Genomic DNA, 16,245 nt, shown 5'->3' on the forward strand with positions numbered 1-16,245 from the left:
ACCTGCGGCTTGTATATGTGTGGGTCCAGCAGTTGCTTTCAGACAGGAAGTGTGGTATGTGTCTCTCTGGACATCAGTCTTTGTGCTGGAGAGCCAAGTGTGGTGTCACGTGGTACATTTCTGAGATTAAGGAGATCCAAGAACACGGCCGACTGTGCTCTGTGCGATCTTTCCCCATCACTTGTTTTGCGCTGTGGACTGCCCGTTCTGCCAGTCCATTCGATTGGGGATATGGTGTCTGGTGAAATGAGTAAAGTCCCACTGTGCAGCAAAATCTCTAAAGAGCTGGGTTTTGAAATGCCCATCAGACAGAAGAGTATGTGGTGCCCCATGGACTGAAAAATGTCTCCTTAGCTTCATAATTTGCGGTTGGCGGCGTGACTCACATTGCAGCAGCGACCCTTGCAGCCTGTCTGTCTTTTTGTATTTTTTTGTCCAGTTAAATGAGGTTCCCGGAGGTTTTTGTTAGTCGCCCTACCTGCTTCAACTACCTGCACCTTCCGGCAACCACCTGCAACATCCGGGAACCGCATAGAAACCTTGGGTGGGGCGCACAATCTCCAGAGGTTTTCGTTCAGGTTTCCTAAGTGGGACAAGGGAATAAGTGTTCGGCACAGACTAGAAGGGCCTAAATGACCTGTTTCCGTGCTGTAATTGTTATATGGTTATAACTCAGCAGATCAGGCAGTATCTATGGGCAACATGAACAGGTGATGTTTTCGGTCTGGAACCCTTTTGCAGTTTGATTGTCGGAGGGGGAGAGAAAGCTGGGAGACAGAGGCAGGACAAAGCGTGGCAGGTGAACACACGCGAGGGGAGTTTTGAGAGACTAATGGTTGGAACATTTCGGTATTGGAAGAGGCCCAGAATAGAAACATAGAAACATAGAAACATAGAAAGTAGGTGCGAGAGTAGACCACCAGGTCCGTCGAGCCCGCACCGCCATTCGCTCATGGCTGTAAGTATCAGTACGGGAAGGAAGGAGAGTTAAAATGGTTAGCAATGGGGACTGGTAGTAGGCCTTGATAGACTGGGTGCAAATGTTCAGTGAAATGATGGGCGAGTCTACACTTGGTTTGCCGAGGTACAGGAGGCCACAATTACCAGCCAGCAAACTAAAGGCCAATGAACATCAGTGGTGGGGAAGTAACTGGAAGAGATTCAGTGAGATTGGAGCTAACTGTACTGAAAAGTCAAGGCCCATTCCTTCTCTCCAGAGATGCTGCCTGTCTCGCTGAGTTACTCCAGCATTTTGTGACTATCTTTGGTTTAAACGAGCATCTGCAGTTCCTTCCTACATAATTAATACGTGGTTACAGACCCTCGAGTCCTGGTACCAGGACTTCTATAATTCTTCTCCTCTTCATTCTGATTTCTGTAAACCTTCTCTGTACCCTTTCCAATGACAACATCTTTCCTGTAAAATAGTGCCCAGAACTGAAAACAATTCTCTAAATGCAGCCTACGCTATGTTTTATAAAACTGCAACATGACCTCCTAACCGCTATGCTCAATAGGTAGACATGAAAAACTGTGGTAATTCAGTGGTTCAGGCAGCATTTCTGGAGAAAAGGAATAGGTGACCGTTTTGGGTCGAGACCCTTCTTCATATTAAGAATCAGGGATAAGAGAAACAAGAGAATAGTACTCAATACTGACTGATGAAGGCCAATATGTCAAAAGCCTTTTTGATCCTCCAATCTACCTGCGACTTGAACTTCAGGACCTATGTACCTACAGTCCTAGATCCCTCTGTTCTACAACACTTCCCAGAGACCTACCATTCACTGTGTTTGTCCTACCCATGTTAGACTTTCCAAAATGCAATACGTCACATATCTGTTTTAAATTCAATCAAACATTTCTCAGCCCATTTGATCAACCGATCAAGACACCGCTGCAGTTTTTGACCAACATCTTCACTGCAATAGCACCCAGTTTTGTACCATCTGCAAACTTGCTAATCTTGCCATGTATGTTCTCATGCAAATCAGTGATATAGGTGACAAACATTAATGGACCCAGAACCATGCCGAGGCACACCACTGGTCACAGGCCTCCAGTCCAAGAAGCAGCATTCCACCATCACCCTCAGCTTCCTTCCATGAAGTCAATTTTAATTCCATTCAGCTATCTCTCATTGGATCTCATACTATCTAACCTTCCAGAGCAACCTACCATGTGGTACCTTGTTGAATGTTTTGCTGAAATTCATATGTACACCATCTACATGTAAATTGGTGAAACACCGTGGGTAACACTGGGAGAGATGGCTGACAGCTTGGTCACAGTGGGAGATGTAAAAGATCAAATGGCAATTGTAAAAATAATATGTAAAATTAGGTCAGAAAAGCAACAGGACATTTGTTGAGCTGCCGTGGGAGGAAGTTGAGAATATCCAAACGGGGATGTGTTTGTCGAAGTTGCATGATTTACAGCTGTTGTCAGAGCAATCTGATATCAGGAGAATGCTGAAGAGTCTTTGTGAAATCTGTAACGGTTCTGTATGTAAGGATCAGGGTACCGCGGGTCAAAGGAGTTGGAGGAATTGAGTGAAATCCAGGTTAGCCGGGAAGTGGTGTTGGGTAAATTGAATGGATTAAAGGCCGATAAATCCCCAGGGCCAGATAGGCTGCATCCCAGAGTACTTAAGGAAGTAGCTCCAGAAATAGTGGATGCATTAGTAATAATCTTTCAAAACTCTTTAGATTCTGGAGTAGTTCCTGAGGATTGGCGGGTAGCAAACGTAACTCCACGTTTTAAGAAGGGAGGGAGAGAGAAAACGGGGAATTACAGACCAGTTAGTCTAACATCGGTAGTGGGGAAACTGCTAGAGTCAGTTATTAAAGATGGGATAGCAGCACATTTGGAAAGTGGTGAAATCATTGGACAAAGTCAGCATGGATTTACAAAAGGTAAATCATGTCTGACGAATCTTATAGAATTTTTCGAGGATGTAACTAGTAGCGTGGATAGGGGAGAACCAGTGGATGTGGTGTATCTGGACTTCCAGAAGGCTTTCGACAAGGTCCCACATAAGAGATTAGTATACAAACTTAAAGCACACGGCATTGGGGGTTCAATATTGATGTGGATAGAGAACTGGCTGGCAAACAGGAAGCAAAGAGAGGAGTCCCGGATGGTAGTTTGCCTCCCTGGTGCCAGGGTCAGGGACGTGTCTGAACGTGTCCAAGAAATCCTGAAATGGGAGGGAGAGGAGCCTGAGGTTGTGGTGCATATAGGTACCAACGACATAGGTAAAAAAAGAGAAGAGGTCCTGAAAGAAGAATTTAGGGAGTTAGGTAGAGAGTTAAGGAGAAGGACAGGAAAGGTAACAATCTCAGGATTACTGCCTGTGCCACGCGACAGTGAGGGTAGGAATGGAGCGAGGTGGAGGATAAATGCGTGGATGAGAGACTGGTGCAGTGGGTATGGATTCAAGTTTCTGGATCATTGGGACCTCTTTTGGGGAAGGTGCGACCTGTACAGAAAGGACGGGTTGCACTTGAACTCAAGGGGGACCAATATCCTGGCGGGGAGATTTGCAAAGGCTACTGGGGAGACTTTAAACTAGTATGGTTGGGGGGAGGGACTCAAATTGGGAAAGCTAGCAGTCAGTGTGTGAAGCAGGGGGCAGAGAATGGTAGCACTCTGACCCAAAATGTAGGGGAGAGAGAAGAAAAAGAAAATAATCAGAGAATAAGAGAGGGTGGGTTTCTTAAATGTGTATATTTTAATGCTAGGAGCATTGTAAGAAAAGTGGATGAACTTAGAGCCTGGATTGACACCTGGAAGTATGATGTTGTGGCGATCAGTGAAACATGGTTGCAGGAGGGCTGTGATTGGAAACAAAATATTCCAGGATTTCGTTGCTTCAGGTGTGATAGAATTGGAGGGGCAATAGGTGGAGGTGTTGCATTGCTTATCAGGGAAGATATTACAGCAGTGCTTTGGCAGGATAGATTAGAGTGCTCGTCTAGGGAGGCTATTTGGGTGGAACTGAGAAATGGGAAAGGGGTAGCAACACTTATAGTGGTGTATTATAGACCGCCAAATGGGGAGCGAGAATTGGAAGAGCAAATATGTAAGGAGATTGCAGATATTAGTAGTAAGCACAAGGAAGTGATTGTGGGAGATTTCAATTTTCTACACATAGACTGGGAAACACATTCTGTAAATGGGCTGGATGGGTTGGAGTTTGTAAAATGTGTGCAGGATAGTTTTTTGCAACAATACATAGAAGTACCTACTAGAGAAGGGGCGGTACTGGACCTCCTGTTAGGAAATGAGATGGGTCAGGTGGCAGAGGTATGCGTTGGGGAACAGTTCGGGTCCAGTGATCACAATACCATTAGTTTCAATATAATTATGGAGAGGGACAAAACTGGACCTAGGGTTGAGATTTTTGATTGGAGAAAGGCTAACTTTGAGGAGATGCGAAAGGATTTAAAAGGAGTAAATTGGGACAGTTTGTTTTATGGGAAAGATGTGGAAGAGAAATGGAGTACATTTAAAGGTGAAATTTTAAGAGTACAGAATCTTTATGTCCCTGTTCGGTTGAAAGGAAATCGTAAAAATTGTAAAGAGCCATGGTTTTCAAGGGAAATTGGACACTTGGTTCGGAAAAAGAGGGAGATCTACAATAGTTATAGGCAGCATGGAGTAAATGAGGTGCTTGAGGAGTATAAAGAATGTAAAAAGAATCTTAAGAAAGAAATTAGAAAAGCTAAAAGAAGATATGAGGTTGCTTTGGCAAGTAAGGTAAAAGTAAATCCGAAGGGTTTCTACCGCTATATTAATAGCAAAAGGATAACGAGGGATAAAATTGGTCCATTAGAGAGTCAGAGTGGCCAACTATCTGCAGAGCCAAAAGAGATGGGGGAGATATTGAACAGTTTCTTTTCTTCGGTATTCACCAAGGAGAAGGATATTGAATTATGTGAGGTAAGGGAAACAAGTAGAGTAGCTAGGGAAACTATGAGGATCAAAGAAGAGGAAGTACTGACACTTTTGAGAAATATAAAAGTGGATAAGTCTCCAGGTCCGGACAGGATATTCCCTAGGACATTGAGGGAAGTTAGTGTAGAAATAGCAGGGGCTATGGCAAAAATATTTCAAATGTCATTAGAAACGGGAATAGTGCCGGAGGATTGGCGTACTGCGCATGTTGTTCCATTGTTTAAAAAGGGGTCTAAGAGTAAACCTAGCAATTATAGACCTGTTAGTTTGACGTCAGTGGTGGGCAAATTAATGGAAAGAATACTTAGAGATAATATATATAAGCATCTGGATAAACAGGGTCTGATTACGAACAGTCAACATGGATTTGTGCCTGGACGGTCATGTTTAACTAATCTTCTTGAATTTTTTGAAGATGTTACTCGGGAAATTGATGAGGGTAAAGCAGTGGATGTTGTGTATTTGGACTTCAGTAAGGCCTTTGACAAGGTTCCTCATGGAAGGTTGGTTAAGAAGGTTCAATGGTTGTGTATTAATGGTGGAGTAGCAAGATGGATTCAACAGTGGCTGAATGGGAGATGCCAGAGAGTAATGGTGGATGGTTGTTTGTCAGGTTGGAGGCCAGTGACGAGTGGGGTGCCACAGGGATCTGTGTTGGGTCCACTGTTGTTTGTCATGTACATCAATGATCTGGACGAGGGTGTGGTAAATTGGATTAGTAAGTATGCAGATGATACTAAGATAGGTGGGGTTGCGGGTAATGAAGTAGAGTTTCAAAGTCTACAGAGAGATTTATGCCAGTTGGAAGAGTGGGCTGAAAGATGGCAGATGGAGTTTAATGCTGATAAGTGTGAGGTGCTACATCTTGGCAGGACAAATCAAAATAGGACGTACATGGTAAATGGTAGGGAATTGAAGAATGTAGGTGAACAGAGGGATCTGGGAATAACTGCACAGTTCCATGAAAGTGGAATCTCATGTAGATAGGGTGGTAAAGAAAGCTTTTGGTGTGCTGGCCTTTATAAATCAGAGCATTGAGTATAGAAGTTGGGATGTAATGTTAAAATTGTACAAGGCATTGGTGAGGCCAATTCTGGAGTATGGTGTACAATTTTGGTCGCCTAATTATAGGAAGGATGTCAACAAAATAGAGAGAGTACAGAGGAGATTTACTAGAATGTTGCCTGGGTTTCAGCAACTAAGTTACAGAGAAAGGTTGAACAAGTTAGGGCTTTATTCTTTGGAGCGCAGAAGGTTAAGGGGGGACTTGATAGAGGTTTTTAAAATGATGAGAGGGATAGACAGAGTTGACGTGGAAAAGCTTTTCCCACTGAGAGTAGGGAAGATTCAAACAAGGGGACATGACTTGAGAATTAAGGGTCTGAAGTTTAGGGGTAACATGAGGGGGAACTTCTTTACTCAGAGAGTGGTAGCTGTGTGGAATGAGCTTCCAGTGAAGGTGGTGGAGGCAGGTTCGTTTTTATCATTTAAAAATAAATTGGATAGTTATATGGATGGGAAAGGAATGGAGGGTTATGGTCTGAGCGCAGGTATATGGGACTAGGGGAGATTATGTGTTCGGCACGGACTAGAAGGGTCGAGATGGCCTGTTTCCATGCTGTAATTGTTATATGGTTATATGGTTATATGGTTAAAGAGTAGGAGTAAACGGGCCCTTTTCACAATGTCAGGCAGTGACTAGTGGGGTACCGCAAGGCTCAGTGCTGGGACCCCAGCTATTTACAATATATATTAATGATCTGGATGAGGGAATTGAAGGCAATATCTCCAAGTTTGCGGATGACACTAAGATGGGGGGCAGTGTTAGCTGTGAGGAGGATGCTAGGAGACTGCAAGGTGACTCGGATAGGCTGGGTGAGTGGGCAAATGTTTGGCAGATGCAGTATAATGTGGATAAATGTGAGGTTATCCATTTTGGTGGCAAAAACAGGAAAGCAGACTATTATCTAAATGGTGGCCGACTAGGAAAAGGGGAGATGCAGCGAGACCTGAGTGCCATGGTACACCAGTCATTGAAAGTAGGCATGCAGGTGCAGCAGGCAGTGAAGAAAGCGAATGGTATGTTAGCTTTCATAGCAAAAGGATTTGAGTATAGGAGCAGGGAGGTTCTACTGCAGTTGTACAGGGTCTTGGTGAGACCACACCTGGAGTATTGCGTACAGTTTTGGTCTCCAAATCTGAGGAAGGACATTATTGCCATAGAGGGAGTGCAGAGAAGGTTCACCAGACTGATTCCTGGGATGTCAGGACTGTCTTATGAAGAAAGACTGGATAGACTTGGTTTATACTCTCTAGAATTTAGGAGATTGAGAGGGGATCTTATAGAAACTTATAAAATTCAAAGGGATTGGACAGGCTAGATGCAGGAAGATTGCTCCCGATGTTGGGGAAGTCCAGGACAAGGGGTCACAGCTTAGGGATAAGGGGGAAATCCTTTAAAACCGAGATGAGAAGAACTTTTTTCACACAGAGAGTGGTGAATCTCTGGAACTCTCTGCCACAGAGGGTAGTCGAGGCCAGTTTATTGGCTATATTTAAGAGGGAGTTAGATGTGGCCCTTGTGGCTAAGGGGATCAGAGGGTATGGAGAGAAGGCAGGTACGGGATACTGAGTTGGATGATCAGCCATGATCATATTGAATGGCGGTGCAGGCTCGAAGGGCCGAATGGCCTACTCCTGCACCTAATTTCTATGTTTCTATGATCACATGAATCTTTGTATCACACAGCCATTGTATTTGTCACTACTAAATAAAGTCTTGATTGCCTTGCACTATCTTTCTTTGTGTTTTAAAATTTTCATTAATAGACGATCCAAGTAACATCTCAAAAAACAAATGGTTCAGTGAGGCAAGCTCAGAGCTGAGCACTCAGGCAGCCAAAGCCAGTGCAGGCAGTGGTGGTGTGTCACAGTCACAGAGTTGTACAGTGCAGAATCAGGCCACTGAGAATATTCTCTCCACCTCCCCCTCCCCATCCCCCCCCCCCCTCCATCCCCCCCCCTCCACCCCCCCCCTCCACCCCCCCCCTCCACCCCCCCCTCCACCCCCCCCCTCCATCCCCCCCCCCCTCCATCCCCCCCCCCCTCCCCCCTCCCCCCACACACACCACCATCATCATCATGCCCTATACTAATCCCACCTGGATGCATTATTCCATATCCCTTTGTGCTCTACTTATTCAAGTACCTGCCCAGGTATGTCTTCAATCTTGTTTCTGTTTCTGCACCACTACCGCCTCTAGCAACTCATTTCAGATAATAACGATCCTGTGTGAAGCATTTACACCTCAAATCAACTTAAATTATGTTCCCTCCTTAAATCTGTGCTCTCCAGTTAAGCACACCTACCACTGGTAACAGATTCTAGCTATCCCCCACCTACGCCACTCAGAATGTTATGCACCCCTAACATGTCATCTCTCAGCCTCCTCGCTCCTGACAGAGCAGCCTTCCCAATCTCATCTGCAAGCCAACCGAATCGAGGCAACATTCTTGCAATAATTTCTGTGCACTATCTGAAGCAATGTTTTCATGTGATGTGTCAACCAGAACTACAGGCAATACTCTCAATACTCTGTAATCAACAGTTTGTATAATTGATGTCCATCTCTTGTACTCAAAGCCTCAGCTGATGAAGAAAAGAATGACGTAGGCCTTCTTCACTCTCTCTACCCGTGTTGCCACTTTCAGGCAATTGTGTACTGGTATCCCAAGGTCAATCTATTCAACAACACCTCTGCAAGATCCAACCATACCTTGTAAATCCCCTGCGCTGATATCACTATCCACAGTAAATCCACTACCAAAAATCCATCAATTTAACACATCAATGTGTTAAATTCCATCTGTCATTTCCTTGTCCACTTTCCCAATTGATTCAAATCCTGCTGTAAGCATAAACAACCTTTATTCCTGTACACTATACTGCCAATTGTGGTGTCACCTGCAAGCTTCCCAACGATATCATGTACATTCTCACACAATGACTCATATGCAAGCGTGTGAATTTATACAATCTATTCCTCTCAAGCTGAGATGGTTATTGGCTGCAACCTACCCTCCATTGATGAACTGTACACTGCAAGGGCCAGTAAGCGAGTGGGTAAGATCATCTCTGACCCCTCTCACCCAGGCCACAAACTCTTTGAATCACTTCCATCTGGAAGGCAACTCCGGACTGTCAAAGCTGCCACAGCCAGACATAAAAACAGCTTTTTTCCACAAGTAGTAGCTCTACTCAATAACCAAAAATCTGTAGCCTCCTTGTGCTCTGGTATTTAATTTAATTCACATGTTTAATCAATAATGTTTTATTATTAATGTTTAATGTTTCATGTGTCATTCCTAACTGTCACTCTATGTCATTGTCACTTGCGGGCGGACAAGGCAAATTCCTTGTACGTGAATACTTGGCCAATAAACTTATTCATTCATGTATGACAAAGAATAGAAGAACCAGCAAACTCACTGAGCAGAAGCCTCCAGTCTGAAAAGGGAAGGAATGCAAGGATGCTAAAGAGGCCACAGATGGAGGATGGTCACTGCTCCAGAGGGGGTTACAGAGAGAATGAGTGAGGCAGGTGTATGAAGTGGTGCTAACGATAAGTCATTCAACTTCATATAAAGTTCTTTATATACCATTGGATGTGGAGACCAGATGAAAGTCTCCATACATTCCAGCATCTGTGATCAGACTGCCGAACCGCACCCTGAATACTAGTAATGAGCAAGCTAGGTTACATTCCATGACAAGTCATTACAAATACCTGACATGGATCAGAAATATAGTGACTGATCTACATCTTCTTTCTTTAGCTCCTGCCTCATAAACTAAAAGAAAACATGTAACCAAGCTTACATATATAAAAAATGAATAAAATGATCATTTAACTAACTACTATAGCAAAGCAAAGCAAACCAAAGCAACTACGGTTTGAATAAAAAAAACATTTAGTCTTTGTATTTGGGATTCGGCTTGCAGACCCATCCTGCACGTCTCTTGTAGAGCCCTTCTGTGGTACTTCTCACAGGTGATGGCACCACCGGCACAGGTTTCACAGGTGTATTCTTCATAGTCGATTTCTCCACTGGGACCAACATCACAGGCGGTTCTTCCACAGGTGCAGACATGGGCATCTGATCCCAAAACTTCACGGTTCACTGTCACATGTCCATTATTTAGAAGAGCATTTATGTCTTCTGTCCCCATCATTTCATCTGGGTAATCCATAGGATCGTACGGCACCGGCTCATCTACCGGTAAAATGTGTCTTTGATTCCTTCTGTAGAAGCATCCCTCTGACTGAGCAAGATAGGATCTTGGCTACTGGCATCCCTCTTTGACCGTGTCCATGCGATCAGAACCTTTCTGGGTTTGTAACCTTCCTTCCATCAAACACTGGAGGGGGCGACTTGATTATAGCACGCCATCTGTGACAGCCTTTTATTGAGTTGTTGAGCGTGAACCACCTGCGGCTTGTATATGTGTGGCTCCAGCAGTTGCTTTCAGACAGGAAGAGTGGTACCTGTCTCTCTGGACATCAGTCTTTGTGCTGGAGAGCCAAGTGTGGTGTCACGTGGTACTTTTCTGAGATTAAGGAGATCCAAGAACACGGCCGACTGTGCTCTGTGCGATCTTTCCATCACTTGTTTTGCGCTGTGGACTGCCCGTTCTGCCAGTCCATTCGATTGGGGATATTCCGGACTGCTGGTGAAATGAGTAAAGTCCCACTGTGCAGCAAAATCTCTAAAGCGCTGGGTTTTGAAATGCCCATCAGACAGAAGAGTATGTGGTGCCCCATGGACTGAAAAATGTCTCCTTAGCTTCATAATTTGCGGTTGGCGGCGTGACTCACATTGCAGCAGCGACCCTTGCAGCCTGTCTGTCTTTTTGTATTTTTTTGTCCAGTTAAATGAGGTTCCCGGAGGTTTTTGTCAGTCTTCCTACCTGCTTCAACTACCTGCACCCTCCGGCAACCACCTGCAACATCCGGGAACCGCATAGAAACCTTGGGTGGGGCGCACAATCTCCAGAGGTTTTCGTTCAGGTTTCCTAAGTGGGACAAGGGAATAAGTGTTCGGCACAGACTAGAAGGGCCTAAATGACTTGTTTCCATGCTGTAATTGTTATATGGTTATAACTCAGCAGATCAGGCAGTATCTATGGGCAACATGAACAGGTGATGTTTTCGGTCTGGAACCCTTTTGCAGTTTGATTGTCGGAGGGGGAGAGAAAGCTGGGAGACAGAGGCAGGACAAAGTGTGGCAGGTAATAGGTGAACACACGCGAGGGGAGTTTTGAGAGACTAATGGTTGGAACATTTCGGTATTGGAAGAGGCCCAGAATAGAAAGGTCAGTACGGGAAGGAAGGAGAGTTAAAATGGTTAGCAATGGGGACTGGTAGTAGGCCTTGATAGACTGGGTGCAAATATTCAGTGAAACGATGGGCGAGTCTACACTTGGTTTGCCGTGGTACTGGAGGCCACAAGTACCAGCCAGCGAACTAAAGGCCAATAAACATCAGTGGTGGGGAAGTAACTGGAAGAGATTCAGTGAGATTGGAGCTAACTGTACTGAAAAGTCAAGGCCCATTCCTTCTCTCCAGAGATGCTGCCTGTCTCGCTGAGTTACTCCAGCATTTTGTGACTATCTTTGGTTTAAACAAGCATCTGCAGTTCCTTCCTACATAATTAATACATGGTTACTGATGAGGGGTGGATGGTTTGACGGGCAAATGGTTGGACAAACTCTAGAGATAAAAAACAAAAGGTGTGAGATGCGGATAGGAGAGGTACAAGTTGTGATGCCTGCGGATGGAATATGGGTGGAAGGGGAGGAATGGGGTGTAATTCCCTGTGGGGCATTGGGAAGAGTGGGGTGGGGGGGGTGTTAAAATACAAGGGGTGGTGTTTGGGGGTTGTTTATAGGTCAATTACCTACAATTGGAGAATTTAATGTTACTTAGGGATCCCGCTAATGTTACTTAGGAAACCCCGCTAACGGCACAAGCCCAACTCTGGAGGTTACTTTAATTAACGGGTGGTTGTAACCTGCTGAATTATGTGGGAGGTAGACAAAAAATCTGGAGAAACTGTGCAGGTGATGCAGCATCAATGGCACGAAGGAATAGGTGACATTTCGGCTCGAGACCCTTCTTCAGACTGATGTCGGGGGGGGCGGGAAAAAGAATGGAAGAGGTTGTGACAGTAGGCTGTGGGAGAGCTAGGAAGGGGAGGGGCAGGAAGGAGAAAGCAAGGACTACCTGAAATTGGTGAAGTCAATGTTCATCCCGCTGGGGTGTAAGCTACCCAAGCAAAATATGAGGTGCTGCTTCTCCAATTTGCAGTGGGACTCACTCTGGTCATGGAGGAGGCCCAAGACAGAAAGGTCGGATTCGGAATGGGAGGGGGAGTCGAAGTGCTGTGCCAGTTGGTTATTACGAACTGAGCGGAGGTATTGGGCGAAGCGATCGCCAAGCCTGCGCTTGGTCTCACTGAGAGCAGTTGACACCTGGAACAGCGGATGCAATAGATGAGGTTGGAGGAGGTGCAGGTGAACCTCTGCCTCTCCTGGAAAGACTGCTTGCGTCCTTGGATGGAGTCGGCGGCGCGACTCACCCGTTGCAGCGGCCCCTGTCTGCCTTTTTTTTTATTTTTTGTCTAGTTAAATGTAGTGTTGGTGGTTTTTAATACTGGTTTTAAATGTGTATATGTGGGGGGCGGGGAGGGAGAAACTTTAAAATCTTTTCCCTGTCCGGGAGATCCGACCTTTTCCCTGTCGGGTCTCCATTGTTGTTGGGGCCTAGCACCGTGGAGCGGCCTCCAACCTGAACGACCTGGGGGCTCGGGAGACTGCGGAGCTGCGGACTACTCACCATCGTGGGGCTGGCCGGCCTCGGTGCGTGGGGAGCGGTGGTGACTCGCTGCTGCGACTCGACTCCTGGGGCTCGGAGGCTCCAGCAACGCAGTCGCAGGTCCGGTGGACTGGGACATCGGGAGCTTGCTGGTCCGGGTGGAGAGACCGCTTCCCGGAGCTCCCGCAACGCGACTTCTCCAGCCCGTGTCGCGGGGTTGGAACGACCCGGAGCGGGGCCGTACATCGCCCGGCGCGGCTTCATGGCCGTGGGACATTCCAGCGCCCGCCGGGGGCTCCAACATTGTGACTTTTAGACCGGGAGGTAAATCGCCCCGCACGGCCTAAAATGTCCGTGGGACTTATTATCGCCCGCCTGGGGCTTGGACATCGGGAGAGAAATGGAGAACAGGGGAGAGAAAAGACTTTGCCTTCCATCACAGTGGGTTCACTGTGATGGATGTTTGTGTGAATTAAATTGTGTGTATGTCTGTAGGAAATTGTCTTTGTTTGTATGGCTGTGGAAACGGAATTTCGTTTGAGCCTCACTGAGGCTCAAATGACAATAAATATTGTATTGTATTGTCCAGAGGGGAGATAAAGCGACAAGTGTAGCAGTTCCTGTGGATGCAATAGAAAGTACCAGGGCAAGGGGTGGTTTGAGTGGGAAAGGACGAATTGTCCAGGGACTTATTCAGGGAACGGTCTCTATGGAAAACTGAAAGGGGAGGAGATGGGAAGATGTGGCTAGTGGTGGGGTCCCGCGAAAAGGCAGAGGATTACTTGTTGTATGCGATGGCTGGTAGGGTGGAAGGTGAGGGCAAGGGGTACACTGTCATTGTTACGAGGAGGGGGATGGGAGTGAGAGCGGTGCTCCTGGATATAGAGGAGACCCTGGTGAGAGCCTCTTCTATATTAGAAGAGGGGTACCCCCGTTCCCTAAAGAATGAGGACATCTCCGATGCCTTGGTTTGGAACACCTCATCCTGGGTGCAAATGCAGCGTAGAAACATAGAAACATAGAAATTAGTTGCAGGAGTAGGCCATTCGGCCCTTCGAGCCTGCACCGCCATTCAATATGATCATGGCTGATCATCCAACTCAGTATCCCGTACCTGCCTTCTCTCCATACCCTCTGATCCCCTTAGCCACAAGGGCCACATCTAACTCCCTCTTAAATATAGCCAATGAACTGGCCTCGACTACCCTCTGTGGCAGGGAGTTCCAGAGATTCACCACTCTCTGTGTGAAAAAAGTTCTTCTCATCTCGGTTTTAAAGGATTTCCCCCTTATCCTTAAGCTGTGACCCCTTGTCCTGGACTTCCCCAACATCGGGAGCAATCTTCCTGCATCTAGCCTGTCCAACCCCTTAAGAATTTTGTAAGTTTCTATAAGATCCCCTCTCAATCTCCTAAATTCTAGAGAGTATAAACCAAGTCTATCCAGTCTTTCTTCATAAGACAGTCCTGACATCCCAGGAATCAGTCTGGTGAACCTTCTCTGCACTCCCTCTATGGCAATAATGTCCTTCCTCAGATTTGGAGACCAAAACTGTACGCAATACTCCAGGTGTGGTCTCACCAAGACCCTGTACAACTGCAGTAGAACCTCCCTGCTCCTATACTCAAATCCTTTTGCTATGAAAGCTAACATACCATTCGCTTTCTTCACTGCCTGCTGCACCTGCATGCCTACTTTCAATGACTGGTGTACCATGGCACCCAGGTCTCGCTGCATCTCCCCTTTTCCTAGTCAGCCACCATTTAGATAATAGTCTGCTTTCCTGTTTTTGCCACCAAAATAGATAACCTCACATTTATCCACATTATACTGCATCTGCCAAACATTTGCCCACTCACCCAGCCTATCCAAGTCACCTTGCAGTCTCCTAGCATCCGCCTCACAGCTAACACTGCCCCCCAGCTTAGTGTCATCCGCAAACTTGGAGATATTGCCTTCAATTCCCTCATCCAGATCATTAATATATATTGTAAATAGCTGGGGTCCCAGCACTGAGCCTTGCGGTACCCCACTAGTCACTGCCTGCCATTGTGAAAAGGGCCCGTTTACTCCTACTCTTTGCTTCCTGTTTGCCAGCCAGTTCTCTATCCACATCAATACTGAACCCCCAATGCCGTGTGCTTTAAGTTTGTAAACTAATCTCTTATGTGGGACCTTGTCGAAAGCCTTCTGGAAGTCCAGATACACCACATCCACTGGTTCTCCCCTATCCACGCTACTAGTTACATCCTCGAAAAATTCTATAAGATTCGTCAGACATGATTTACCTTTTGTAAATCCATGCTGACTTTGTCCAATGATTTCACCACTTTCCAAATGTGCTGCTATCCCATCTTTAATAACTGGTAGACGGAGGAATTGGGAGTTGGGGGATATAGTCCTTACAGGAAGCAGGGTGAGATGAGAAGTGTAGTCCAGATAACCATGGGAGTCACTGGGTTTGTAGTAGATGTCGGTCAGTAGTCTGTTACCTGCGATGGAGGTGGTGAGGTCTAGAGAGAAGCGGTTTGGGGAGAGGGATCAGGTTCTGGAGATGAATGGGAAGAAGACGAAGTAACGTCACAGTATTGAGGCAGTGATATTAGTGATTGACCTTTAATGTGGAATCCGTGCCTGTGAAAGTTTGCAGGGCGCTGAGTCTCGAGTGTATTGTCAGCAAACTGGCGTTTGGCGGTTGCAGAATTGGCGGTTGCACAAAACCGGGGGAGGAGCTGGGGATGAGAGGCCGCTCTCTGCTCTGTCTGTCACTCTGACTCTGTCTCCTCCCCTTCTCGCCTGTCTCTCTCTCTCTGTGTTTCTCGAGCAGGTCGGGGCGCTGTGTATAAAAGGAGACAGTAGCATTCGGCCTTTCATTGTGCAGCCACTTGAGTGAAGAAACATCATGTCTGGCAGAGGGAAAGGAGGTAAAGGACTGGGCAAAGGAGGAGCCAAACGGCATCGCAAAGTTCTTCGCGATAATATCCAAGGCATCACCAAACCAGCTATCCGCCGCCTGGCTCGGCGTGGCGGTGTCAAGCGAATCTCGGGTCTCATCTACGAGGAGACCCGTGGGGTGCTGAAGGTTTTCTTGGAGAATGTGATCAGGGATGCGGTCACCTACACCGAGCACGCCAAGCGTAAGACGGTCACTGCCATGGATGTGGTGTACGCTCTGAAACGCCAGGGCCGAACTCTGTATGGCTTCGGCGGATAAAGAATTCTTCCCTTTAACCAATCGACAAAACAAAGGCTCTTTTAAGAGCCACCCACCATTTCACCGAGGGAGCACTGACCGGGAACATGAAAGTGTAATGAATGAACTTTTAGTTATTGTCCGACTGCTGCATGCATTTGATTGATTCTTGCTTTCATATAAACATAGGTGCAGGAGTAGGCAATTCGGACCTTCGAGC

The 16,245-nt window shown here is 46.3% G+C and overlaps 1 protein-coding gene across 1 annotated transcript; it reads left to right on the top strand.

The window, feature by feature from the left end:
• Positions 1-15,562: 15,562 nt before the first annotated feature.
• Positions 15,563-16,072, top strand: LOC116967983 (histone H4). Its single transcript, XM_033014618.1, has one exon. It carries the CDS (start codon positions 15,735-15,737, stop codon positions 16,044-16,046), a length of 312 nt encoding a protein of 103 aa, XP_032870509.1. The 5' UTR covers positions 15,563-15,734; the 3' UTR covers positions 16,047-16,072.
• The last annotated feature ends 173 nt before the right edge of the window (positions 16,073-16,245 follow it).

This window comes from Amblyraja radiata, chromosome 43, assembly GCF_010909765.2.
Source record: "Amblyraja radiata isolate CabotCenter1 chromosome 43, sAmbRad1.1.pri, whole genome shotgun sequence".
NCBI lineage: Eukaryota > Metazoa > Chordata > Chondrichthyes > Rajiformes > Rajidae > Amblyraja > Amblyraja radiata.